This window comes from Peromyscus leucopus, chromosome 3 (genome assembly GCF_004664715.2).
Source record: "Peromyscus leucopus breed LL Stock chromosome 3, UCI_PerLeu_2.1, whole genome shotgun sequence".
NCBI lineage: Eukaryota > Metazoa > Chordata > Mammalia > Rodentia > Cricetidae > Peromyscus > Peromyscus leucopus.
The window spans coordinates 76096920-76110728 of record NC_051065.1 but is presented as its reverse complement, the minus strand read 5'-3'; the positions used below and the strand labels follow the sequence as shown (position 1 = coordinate 76110728).

The following is a 13809-nucleotide window of genomic DNA, read 5'->3' as shown; positions in this document are numbered from 1 at the left end:
GTATGATTGAGCATTCCATGAGTATACGCCCAAGAGTGATATCGCTGGGTCTTGAGAGTGAGGTAACCCAGACTCAGAAAGACAAATATTGTATGTACCCACTCATAAGTGGATACTAGATATAAAGCAAAGGATAACCAGACTACAACATACAGCTCCAGAGAAGCTAGCTAACAAGGAGGACCCTAAGAGGGATGCATGGATCACCCTGAGAAGGGGAAATAGATGGGATCTCCTGAGTAAACTGGGGTTGAGGGGGAGAAATAGAGGATAGGGGATGGGGGATGAGAACATAAGGGAATGGGATGGCCAAGCTGGAATCCAACAAGGATGACCCCAGCATAGACTACTAGCAATGGTTGAAAGGGTGACTGAGCTGGCCTATCCCAGTAATCAGATTGGTGAATATCCTAACTGTCATAGAGCCTTCATCCAATAAATGATGGAATCAGATACAGAGATCCACAGCCAAGCACCAGGCTGAGATCCAGGAGTCCAGTCGAAGAGAGAAAAGAGGGATTCTATGAGCAAGGGTCATCAAGATCATGATGGGGAAACCTACAGAGACAACTAAACCAAACTAGTGGGAACTCGTGAACTTTGGACCCACAGCTGTGGAGCCTGCATGGGACTGGACTAGGCCCTCTCCATAAACAAGACAGTTGTGTAGCTTGGTCTGTTTATGGGGCCCCTGGCAGTGGGATCAGGATCTGTCCTAGGTGCATGAGCTGACTTTTTGGAGCTCATTACCTATGGACACCTTGCCCAGCCTTGATGCAGGGGTAGGGGCTTGGACCTGCCTCAGCTGAATGTACCAGGCTCTGCTGACTCCCTATGGGAGGTTTTACCTTTTTGGAGGAGGGAATGGGGGATAGGCTGGGGGGAAGGCTGGGAGGGAGCGGGAGGAGGGATGAGAGGGGGATCTGTGATTGGTATGTAAAATGAATAAAAAATTCCTTAATAAAGAAAAAACAAATAAAACAGCAACTCAGCGCCATCACAGCTATCGTCCCCCATACTCTTATTTAATCTTTCCTAATATCACTTCTTTCCCTTTAACAAAGTAGGAGAAGATTGTTTACTTCTGAACCTCCTGCACAAAGAACACCAGCCACACATAAGCGACCAGATATGAAGAACATGAAGGATCAGTGCTCTTGCAGCATTTACCTTTTCAGGAGCAGAAGGACAGCATTTGCTGTGCTGGAGTCCAGACCAGTTGTGGGCTCGTCCAGGAAGAGGATGGAAGGGTCAGTGATCAGCTCCATTCCTATGCTTGTCCGCTTTCTTTCTCCTCCAGAGACACCACGGGTAAACTGGGTTCCCACCTAAAGCAAGTGTCACCTTTATCAATGAGAGTGAACACGGTTGCCATCATTTGGTAGACAGACCCGTGCAGCCCTAACGGTCTCTGAACTGTCTCCAGAAGTGTCTTGTAAGTGCATGCTCTACCACCTGTGTAGTGGGTAGCCATTCCAGCTTTAATCTGGAAGTTCCAACCCCCACTGAGGCTTTGGCAACTATCACGCCTACAGGGCAGGGCCAAGGGAGGACCCTGGAGATCCGAGACCGGGATGGGCCAGCTTGCTCTCTGTTCCTGGACCCTGGGCGGTGGAGGTTGACTGAGCAGAGCTTCAGAGAACACCACTGGACTGCGATACACCTTCCCCAGACCCTGCAACCTGCCTACCCCCTTCATTTGTAAGTTACCCACTAAATAAATCTTCCTTTTAACTATGTGGAGTGGCCTTAATAATTTCACCAATACACCTGTCCCTGGTAGAGACACTATCTTATGATCATCACTCCTCTGAAGATTATTGGTTTACTAATAGCAAAATGCCTGGGAAGAGGCTTTTTTTTTCTTTTCTTTTTTTCTTTTTTAATCAGATGGGTAAACTAAGGCTCTGGTTAGAGCTGCAAGGTGGCCTGATATGAAATGGAGCCCATAGTTTTCATAGTTTGTTGTTCCTCAGAAGCCATCCAATTTATTTTTGGAGACAGTGTTTCCCACTGACTGGGGGCTCACCAAGTTGGCCAGGTTTCGGGAGTCCACCTGTCCCTGCCTCCTGGTACTAAAATCACAACGTGCACCACCATGTGAGGCTTGTTTTCCATGGGCTCTGGTGCCTGAAGTCAGGTCCTCATGCAGATTACCAACTGAGCTGGTCCTTCAGCTTACACTTTGTTTTAAGGTAGCAAAAGAATGAGAACACTCCAAGATACAGTAAAATTTTAGTCTAAAATAGGCAATAAAGAGGAAGGGGAACACGCTGACAGGAATTTCTCAATCACTCAGCACCTAAATCTCTCTTTCTCCATCTGATGGTCTCTAAGTAGACTCAGACGAGGAGGAAGAGGAAAATTCACATTCTACAACACCATTTTAAGTACTTTTCTATCTCCAACTCGATGCTGTCTGTGTACGAATTCACCGTAGAATTCCCAACTCATCCTTTTGTACAAACCCAGAAGGTGAGATATTTCACAAAAAAACTGGCTCAACTTTTTCAACTGCTTATTGTCATTGTGTGGGGGAGGTAGTAGAAAGAATTGGGAGAAGGGAAGCAGAAGGTGGGGAATGATTCTGAAATCACACAAATCCAAGGAGCTATAATCTCTTATAATTTGAGAACTTTAACTGGGTCCTAATAAAAACTGAATTACAAGAAACTTTTGAAGACAATTTGGCAAAAGAGAATGAATGTGATATGATTTTTTTTCATTTAGTTGATAATGGTATTGTGGTAAGTAGTTAAGTATCCTCCTCTGTGCTAGTGATAGAACCTAGGGCCTTGCACGTGCTAAGTACATGTTCTACCACTGAGCTGCACTCCTGGTCTCATGCCTGGTTTTTACAGGTACATAACAAGTATTGAGAGGTAAAGGACTATGAAGTTTTCTTTAAAGTACTCCAGTAAGAAATAGCTGAAGAGATTATGGCATAAGATGCTAACAACTGAGAAATCTATACAAATAGTATTAGCAATTCTATCATTATTTTAGCTAACAGTTTTAACATTATAGCAGACTCTTTTCTCTGTGTTTGTTATGCTTAATGTTTTACAAAATAAAATATCTTAGTAATTTAGATTACATTAGTTCTAAAACGTCAGTATCTGTCTTATATTTCCCCCTGGAAATCCAAAGAAGCAACTTATAGTAATGACTGTTTAAAGGTGAAGAATAAGATGGAGGTATACTCCAGTAATACAGCACTTGCCTAGCATGAATGAGGCCCAAGGAACAATAATCAGTACCATATACATACAAAAAGAAGAACAAATAACAAAGTCAAGGAAAAGTATTCTAGGAAGACAAAATCAAGCAAGTAAACAGGGCCATAGCAAAGCAAACACAGTGATTCAGAGAGACAGTCAAGTGGTGTCATCCCAAGGTTATTCTTCCCAACAAAACACACAGCCCATGAGAGACTGCTGGCAAGCACCAAGAGGAACAACAGTTCCCTGCAATCACCATTATCCATTGCCTCGACGGAGTAAAATAATTACAGGCAGGAGAGGGTTAAACTATAGCCACTGTACTTTCACCCAATGCCCAAATGTCTGCTCAGCAAAACTAGATGGATTGGTCATTTGTAAAGTTCATCCACTGACTCAAGTCCCCTTCCTGATCCTGTATAACACTCAAAGGAGAAGTGGCTTCTCCATTTTAGTTACCCTCGAAAGCCTAACACAGCCCAGCATGTAGGAGTCTGGGAACAAATACTGACAGTAGATAAGGAAGAAAGGAGAGTTAAAAAGGAAAGGGGGAGGGTTGGGGATTTAGCTCAGTGGTAGAGTGCTTGCCTAGCAAGCACAAGGCCCTTGGTTCAGTCCTCAGCTCTGACAAAAAAAAAAAAAAAAAAAAAAAAAAAAAAAAAAGGAAAGGAGGGGAATGCAACTGTTAAAAGACAAACTACAGAAAAGCACCTTGAACACTGGACAAATTGTAAGTGAAGTCTAATGTGACCAACGGCAATTTTGGAAGCCAAATCACAGCAAAATGATGCATGCAGAGCAAGAAGCTTTGGATTCTTGTCTTTCTTGTTTCAGAACTGTTCCTCAATAGCAGAACAGTTAATGCAGATACAGAGCAAGCTGTGACCTGAAGAATGGGGCTGGTGGAAGGGTGCATAGAAAAAGCCACATGAGGAACACTTTTCTCAGCTGGACCACACTCCATTCCCAGGAATCAGCCTTATTAGAGTTGTTTTTTTTTTTTTTCCACCTTAACTTCTATCTTATCTTATATAACCAGTTACTTTCTCATCATGCAGACATTATAGGAAACTTGCAGTTGAGGTTATATTGACCCCTCAAGGCTATTTCCTGCCTATGATACTGGAAGGGGTTTTCATACCTTGGAATCTGCTACTTTTTCCAGACCTAACTCTTTAATGACCATGTTAATCCGCTCATTCTTCTCATGGTTCTTCATAGTTGTGGGAAGCCGAAGGGCTGCTGAGAACTGTAAGTTTTCTCTCACTGTCAGGGTGCCCATCACAACGTCATCCTGAAGGCAAGGTGGCATTTTAGTGAGGTATGAGTCTTTTCTATGCCCGTCATTTCAGTATGCATAGTTCAATCCACACAAGAAATACATCCAAGATAAAATCCTGGCTCCTGGAGAACTGTCCACTCTCCTAAGCTACAGTAGCTGCACATACAGACACCTGCAAATCTCAATAGCATCAGTGTCTTCACCTGGCTCTCTACCCAAACAGGACACATGTAATACAATGACTGCTATGGGACACTTCAAGGCTGCCTGGTAGAAGGATTTGGCAAAGACATCTACAATGGGAAGAAAGAAGGCGAGGGAAGGGTAAACCTTGTTTGTAATTCTATAGCAGCCAGAACTGACACCACTGCCCTGCAAGAGTCATATTCCAGGTCCCCTCTGTCTTTCCCTTTAACACCACCCCCAATATTATGGAAGATTATGAAAATATGCAAATATGTTGGTCCTATGAGCATGATATACATTCAATTGGAAGCAAACTAAACCATAAGCAAATGCACTTGCACGTACAGTGCCCCAATTCACTTATACTCACTTGAACCACATAGCCTGAAGTACATTTGAAATTGGCAGGTTGAGGTGCGCCGTTTATCAGAACATCTCCAGATAATCCTCGTGGATCTTTCCTTGCTGCTAAGACATCTAATAACCTGTAAAGAACATGTACATTATGCTATGAGGATATTCTTTCCTTCTACAAAGGCCATATTGCTTAGATGCTCTAAATGCAAACCCTGCTAATATTCAAACTTAACTAGTTGATAAATTTATATTTTAAAGAAAATTTATAGGCTGAGCATGGTGGCATATACCTTTCATACCAGCACTCAGGAGGCAAGGCCAACCTAGTCTACATAATGAGTTCCAGGCTAGCCAGGGCTACATAGTTGATATCATGTCTCAAAATCAAACAAGGAAAACAAAACAAAAACCAGGTTTACATGTTCTAAATTCTCAGCTTCCTTTTCATTATGTGCTAAACAAAACTCAAAATACAAAAGGAAGAAAACATTGCCTTAAATAGCAAGACCTCCTCAAATGACCTTCTTGGTCAATGGACCTTGGAGATCACAACCCGGACAACATGCTGTTTAACTAGTATTCGTGACTTCGATTATACTTTCTCTACATGCCTTCATTTTTAATATTATGTCATTCTTTTACCTCCTCCCTAATACATAATATGATCTACCAGTATATACAAATCACTTCGTCATGTGTTACTACTCAAGCTGACCTAATAAGTCTTTCTGGTCCTTAGGACAAAACTATGAGATAGTTCAACCCCATATTACCCACAGCAACTAAGACCAGACTAGATGCACACTGCAAATAATCAGCCAACACTTGTGTATGTAAATGGGATATTTAATGAACAGAAAAGGCTTATTTATATGTACGTTATACTCACGAAGACTTGCCTCCGCCTGTGGGTCCAAGAATGGCATTGAGGCCAGGTTTCATGATTCCACTAGAAGCAAAATCATATTATTTTAATGTTGTATTTTACAGTAAACTTTTTGAACTTACCTTCTGCACTTAACACACTAATAAAGGAGGATGAAATTGCAAACCTCTTAGAGATAAAGAATCACTGATGTTTGAAGTGTAATCTAAAGGCAATCTACCTCCAGACCCTATGAAAAACAGTCCTGCCCTTCTAAATTCCTTTCTTTTACTATTGTTTTGTAACTTGCTCTTGAAACAATGTAACCTTTTGAAAATGGCATAGCCAATGTCCCAGGTTCCTTGATGTTGAGTTGAGGATAGGACTCAGTGGTAGAGCCCATGCTTATCATGCATGAGGCCCTGGACTCAATCCCAGCAATAGCAATTTACGTTTTTCTAAGTAAGAAAGATTCTAATATAAGACTCTTAAAATAACAGATTCTGGAAACATGGAAGGAAGATTCTCAAAGACTCTGCATTCTTATTACACCCTTTAAAACAAAATAAAGTCCATAAGTTTTTGAGTAAAGCTAATGATTAGTCTCTTTAAATTGTCCACTTCCTACCTAGCCAGGTTCAGAACAATCAACACTTGTAGAATACCAGTGAGTGATGTTCACATTACTAAAAATCTAATCAGATTAAAAAGTCAAAGTATCTTAAATAGAAGTTCCATTGTTAGGATGAAGCATCACCAGTACTTAGCACTAAAGTAAAATGTGTCAGGTAGGCAAGATGCCTCCACAGGCCAAACACTGGCTCTGCAAGACTCAAGACCAGAGTTTGAGCCCCAGAAGCCACAGTGGAAGGAGAGAACTGACTCCTCGAAGTTGTCCTCTGACCTCCATGTTCACCTGGTGTCTGTGTCTGTCTGTCTGTCTGTCTGTCTGTCTGTCTGTCTCTCTCTCTCTCTCTCTCTCTCTCTCTCTCTCTTTACACACACACACACACACACACACACACACACACACACACGCACACACACGCACACTCTAACAAAAAATTTGAAACAATGAAAAGTGTTACTAACTCAAGGGGGAAACATACTCTTGGAAGAAGTGGCCACCTTCACTGTGAAGTGTTTAATAACTACTTACACAATACACAGCCATCTCTTTCAACAAACTAAAGGGATATTTAGACTGAAAAATTACAGCCATGTTGACTGGGATGATATCCAAGAAAGCATGAACTTTACCCTAAAGGTGACAAGTAGGGTGGATGAAGAAAAGGAACAAGAGAAAGGAGAATTAAGGGCGGGCCCATTACAGCTGCAGAGGAATGGGGAAGAGAGCCCACGCTGGCCCGCCCAATACGCTGGGGTCATGTTCAGCCCCTAGAACTGGTAAATAGGTCAAGATGTATTCCACAGAGAACACAGCATCTATTCCAAGTGGAAAGTCAAAACTGCCAACTATTTCATTTAGATGATGATGACAAATATCTTCCTTATGATTATACACTGTCATGAGCAATAAACTCTCTAGTGCACCTGTCTCACTGTGCTTAAAGACAAGAGGAACTCACCACTCATTGTCTGTTATACCTCATGTATCACAATTATTACATTTTGCTTTGCTTGTTAACTGATGTACTTGTCAGTGAAATATTAGACAAATATAATAACAGGTCATTAAGCCTCATTCAAGTTGTAACACAGAACAATCTTATTCTTTTATTGTGTTACCCCTCCAACATGCTTGTCCAACATACAAATGCAGAGATGCCTGGGTAACCTTTCAGTGTGCATCTATTTATACCTCTTGATGTGTCTCCTTTATCAATAGCTACCTACCAACTGCTTCAAAAATGAACAGAACCTTTTATTCAGTCAGTATTCACTGCCACAAAACTCTTTCAGTATTTAAAAATACATACATACACAAAGACTAAGAAATCCAGAATGATTTAAACTGTAGGAGATGAATTAAGCCAAGAAAACAAGCAGATAAACAAATGAAACAATGAAGTCTGGGTCCTCCTGAATCAGCACACTATAGCCGGTCACCTATTCCCTGCTTTCATCACTAGTGTGACCCGGATGTAACTATGCTTTCAGAGTGGTATCAGCCTCATGCCATAAAGCAGAGCTCAGTTACAACATTGCTAGATGGCTCATAAAGCACAAGATACTTATGACCTGCCCCTTTATAGAAAGTGTATGCTGATGACCTCTGTTCTGCTGTGACCTACAATTTCCTAACTTCCCCACCCTACCCTTCACCCTTCTGTCACCCATCTCAGCCATTCCCTACTCCTATTTATTGCTTTACAGCCTTTGCGTGTGTGGTCCTCCTTCATTAACACGTCAGATGCCTCCAGTAAAAACTGTGACACATGAAGACTTTGCTCTCTGAATGCATAAAATGAAATTTCCTTGAAGGAGCCCTGTCATTTTTATTGCATTTTAGTGGACAACAGTCAATCCTTCCGTCCTATTTTGTTTACAAAGACTGTGAATGTCAGTTTTGAAGGAGGGGCATTTTCCTACTCACAGACATGCATGCACACACACACATGCCCACACTCACACACACACTCACACACACACATTCACACACACACACACACACACACACACACACACACACACACACTCAATTCTGATGTACCCATTCCTCCTCAGAGCAAGTCACTTCAGTTACATCTTTTTCATCCTCTGTCACAGCAGAAATTAACACAGTGAAAATACTCCAGTTTCTGAATTCCTAATTAAAATATAAAGTCTCTGAGAACAGCAAAAAAAAAAAAATCTATATAACACAAAGAACCTAGCAGGCATTCAAAAATTACTGAATAAAGGAATCTATGTTTTCCTTATTAAGATTTTTGTTTGAGACGGTTGTTCACACTATAGCCCAGGCTAGCCTAGAACTCACTATGTAGCCCTGACTGGTCTTCAACACACAGAAATCTCCCTTTCTCAGCCTCCTGACTGGTAAGATTACAGCTTGGAACTTCTAAGAAAGTCATTTTTTTTTTTTTTACTAAAATAAAACAAACCAAGCAAGGAATTAAGATAATCTTATTAGTCAATATCATCTTTATGTTAAACTGAGTGCTTAATTAATAAATAAGAAATCAGAAACCACTTAGCGAAAATAAGTATCTGTCCACAAAACTTAAATTTCATATTCTCATTTGTTATTTTTTAATCAAATAATGTATTAATCCTTTCTACTAGAGGGATGTGGTGGCACATCTCTAATCCCAGAACCTGGGACAGAGACAAGAAGACCAGGAATTCAAGCCATTCTTGGTTTCATGGTGAGTTTGAGGTTAAGTAATGGGATTCATTAAATCTTGTTTCAAAATGCTAAAATGTAACATTAACAACAACAACAACTGCCTTATGGCTTCTGTTAGACTTCTTCTTTTCTTCCCTCTCTCAGCAGGAAGACAACATAAGTTCTACACAGCCAACACTAACATGAGCTCCAAAGAGGGAGGGAAACAGAGAAGAGATAGCCACAAGCTAGACAGATAATTATGACTGACAGAATAAGAAAATCTGAGCTGATCAGTACGTGGAAAGAGATAGCCACAGCCAGACAGATTATTACTTATATGACTGATGGAGTAAGAAAATCTGAGCTGACCAGTACGTGGAAAGAGATAGCCACAGCCAGACAGATTATTACTTATATGACTGACGGAATAAAAAAATCTGAGCTGACCAGTAAGTCCATTAAGACTAATGAAGATGGGAGATGTAGCTTGTAGCAGAACACTTGTCCGTCCGGCATGTCCAGGGCCCTGGGTTTAATCCCCCAGATAGAAGGGAGAAAGGAAAAGAATGACAGCTAAATTTTATACATCTTGAGAATAAAGAAAACATGTGAAGGCAGAACAAATGTAAAGTATTAGATTACAATCGATGCATTAATGAGGAAGTATGTGTAATCTACATATAGATTAGAATTGATACATTAATGAGGAATTGTGTTATCTATACATAGATTATAACATACATTAATGAGGAATTGTGTTATCTATACATAGATTATAATTGATATATTAATGAGGGATTATGTGTCATCTACATACAGAGAGCTACAGAAAGGCACAGTTAGCAAAGTCCTTGTATGGATGAGAGTAGATGTCCATTAACTGCTCCTTCACCAGAGCTTCACCCACTACTTAGTTCCCTCTCATTCTACCTACCAAGACCTATACGCATCTGAACCTTCAAACAATGGTATGTGCATGTCTACATGTGTCTATACAAGCACACATCTACTACCCAGTTCTTCCCATTCAGAAAGCACAGAGGTATATTGTAACAGCAAAGAGAATGCCGAGGACCCAGATCCCAGGTGTAAAGACCATTTTCTACAAAAATGAACGTCAGCTGAGTCCAGGTCACAGGAAGCATAAATAATCAGTAATTCTGGAACTTCCTCCAGTACCAAAGAAATACTAAAAATTTACTTACAAAGTAGTAAAGGAGAAGTGGAAATTATCCTGAAGGTGTTCTGCAAGCAAATTAGGAACAAAAGGAGTTCTCACACAAATGATGATGCATTATTGCTGAAGGCTAGTGAAGAAAACAGAAATCCAGGAATATATCCAGTTGTGCTGGTAACTCTTCTGTTGCTGCGATATAATACCATGACCAAACGCAACTTAAGAGTAGAGTTTAGCCGGGCGGTGGTGGCGCACATCTTTAATCCCAGCACCCGGGAGGCAGAGGCAGGTGGATCTCTGTGAGTTCAAGGCCAGCCTGGTCTCCAAAGCGAGGAAAGGTGCAAAGTTACACAGAGAAACCCTGTCTCGAAAAACCAAAAAAAAAAAAAAAACCAAAAAAAAAAAAAAAAAAAGAGTAGAGCTTATTTTGACTTAAGAGGGCCAGATGTCCACAGCATCTGGGAAGGCACACAGGCAGAAGCGGAAAACTGAGCTCACATCTCAACCACTTACAGGAAACAGAGAATGTACGAAGTGAGGTAGGACTATAAACCCTCAAAGCCAGTCCACTTCCCCCAACAATGCCCCGCTCCTAAAGGTTCCAGAACCTCTCCAAACAGTGCCACAACTGGGGACCAAGTGTTCAGATCCATGAGCCTATGGGGGACATCTCTTATTCAAGCCACCACAGGAAATGGAAGAGAGATGCTGCAGCTTTTCCCAAGTGAACTGCAAACTATGAGATGGTGAACAGGGAAAATAACTCTCTGGCCATTATCACAGTGGCAGCCGGACCTAGACAGGTGTCATCATAGAGACGGCAACTCACAAGAAGTTCATGTTTGGTGAGGAATAGGGTTCTGGAAGAATGTCAGGAGACTCCACCACATAGTACCAGTCAAGTCCAAACAGTCAAACTGTGACATTATGGTACAACTTGACAGAGAGTAACATCACCAGGTAATCAATTTTAATATCCCAAGTGGATGGGACACCATGTTGGATGAAACAGAAACATCAGGTTGGAGAAGAATAGAACCACAGGATGTGGCAGCTGGCCAACTGTGAGGAATCTTCAGAGGCATGACTGCCCTTGTCATGAGGTTACAGTTCCCCCTGCCTGCTGCTGGCCAACTGAATGATTACACTGGAGAAGGTCCTTCCTTCCAGAAAGCTTACACTAGAGGAATTGGAGATACAAGAGTGCCGAGTGGACAGTCTAGTTTTAAAGGGTCCCCCAAACCACCAATCACAGTGGGTTCCCAAAGAGAAGGATGGCACCAAAGTCAGTGAAACATTAATAGAGAAACTGGGTGGACTGTCATTCCTACACGTTTAATTCTGAAATTATTTCAAAATAATTGGTTTAACAGTCTTCGCAAGAGTATAATGAATCTTCCCCCACCCAACCGATTATATGACAGACACATGCACTGGGATGGTGATCTCTTCCAGAGATCTTCAGCACCGGGAAAGCTCAGGTGTCAACTATGGAGACAAAGGAAGAAAAAGGCTGTACACCATGGAGAAAAATCTTTAGCATTCTCATGGACAGATTTTGCTTTGTTTTCTTCTCATACAAGATCCAAAGAAAATTTGATTCTCATCAGCTTTATTGAAATATAATAACCATTTTAATGGTGATGCTACTATCAAACACAAGTAAAAAAATAAAGTAGTGAAAGCAATCCTTTCTGCACTACAGAGACTCTACTTAGTTAAAGCCAGTAGACAGAGGAAAGGTTAGAAACCCTGCAAACCAGATGTGAGTGAGCAAGAATACAATCCTAGCTGTCCCTTTAACTATACAAATTGAACTAAAAATAAGAAAAAACAAGATTTGCTTCTACTTTAGTAGTCAAGGGGATACTAAGACAATTGCTTCCTCCTTTGCTAATGTGCATGCCATTCTACCATAAGCACACTGTGAAGCCTGGAACACCTGATACACTCAGTGTGTATCCAGTCATTATCTGCTTGAAGAGAATCACAGGGGACCGACAGAATGGTTCAGTGGGAGAACACTTGGGTAGCATGCACAAAGTTCTAGGTATAATCCTCAAAAATTATAACACACATACACACACTCACAGAGTACCATCTCACAGTATGTATTGTACATTTATTAAAACAGTCCTTATTCTAATAATACCATCTTTATTTTTCAATACAAATGTGAAGTGACCAGCGGGGTGTGTGTGTGTGTGTGTGTGTGTGTGTGTGTGTGTGTGTGTGTGTGTGTGTGTGTGTTGGGGGTACTGGGTTTTGAACCCATAGCCTTGCATATGATAGACAAGCCACCTACCACTAAGCTACATCCTAACTCTTATATTATTATACTTCAAAAAAGATTATCAGTTTTTCGTAAGTCAGTTCTGCCTACGCATGAATGATAACAGCTTTGCACTCAGAAGATCTCGCCTTTTTTCTCTTAGTTAGGATTCACTAACATAAGAAAGAACAACAAAGGAAGGATGACAGCAGGTTTGGCCCCATGGATAGTTGTAATTCTGCAATGCTCCTGGCCTCAGGCCAACGAGTCTCATGACCTTATTTTCTGCCACCTACATCTGAAAATTCTTTCCCATATTTTATCATTTTCATACTTTCTGGAGGAAGCAGGTTGGTATTAACATAAAGAAAATGTGTGTGTGTGTGTGTGTGTGTGTGTGTGTGTGTGTGTGTGTATGTTTGCGTGCATGCGTGGGTGTATGCAGCTGGTTCCACATAGGCCTGCAGTTACACCAGATCAAAGAACTTTTAGAGATGCTCCGCAGCCTGGGGGAAGACAGAAAAGGGCAGCTATCTTAACAAACCCAAATTCATTTACCATTCCCATCATGGTAAACTAGAAACTCAACTGTCTAGAAATTGGTCAAAGATTAGCAAGCCTGATGTCAACCCAAGAGGGAGTGGTGATGAGTTCTACAGAAATAATCAGTCACTCTCTATTCTAGGTCCTACTTTAACACCATATTCTGAATATAAATTCATTGCTTGGTGAAAGGTCAAATATCACAGATTACCAAGTACTTTTAAAACAGAACATTAAGTTGGATCTCAAGTCCTCATCACTTTGGGCTTCAATTATATAACCTCAGCTAAATCAGTTACCTTACACTTTTATTCTTCTAGCTTTGTCTTTTTGAAACAAGGTCTCGTGTAGTTCAGGATGGCTTTGAGCTTCTGATCCTCCTGCCTCCACCTCCCAAGTGATGGGATTACTGGCAGGCACAGGGTTTTATGTGGTTCTGGGAAACAAACCCAGAGCTTTGTGCATGCTAAGCCAGCACTCTACAAACTGAGCCATATCCCAAGCTCCTCTACCTGTCAGGATCATGGAGGGAGAGTACTAAGGAAATCCTTGACGACTACAATCTGCTTACCATAAATAAGTCATTTATTAAAACAGCTGTATTTGAAAATCAA

At 41.1% G+C, this 13809-nt stretch overlaps 1 protein-coding gene across 4 annotated transcripts in view; it reads right to left on the bottom strand.

The window, feature by feature from the left end:
• Positions 1-13809, bottom strand: part of LOC114710927 (broad substrate specificity ATP-binding cassette transporter ABCG2) — a 123212-nt gene that overhangs the window by 22868 nt on the left and 86535 nt on the right. For all 4 annotated transcript variants that reach the window (XM_028895237.2, XM_028895236.2, XM_028895238.2 and 1 more), the window contains 4 exons: positions 5936-5995; positions 5060-5174; positions 4363-4515; positions 1171-1328 (listed from right to left, as the gene is read on the bottom strand). In XM_028895237.2, coding sequence (XP_028751070.1) covers positions 1171-1328; positions 4363-4515; positions 5060-5174; positions 5936-5995 — 486 coding nt within the window. The remainder of the gene's footprint in view (positions 1-1170; positions 1329-4362; positions 4516-5059; positions 5175-5935; positions 5996-13809) is intronic.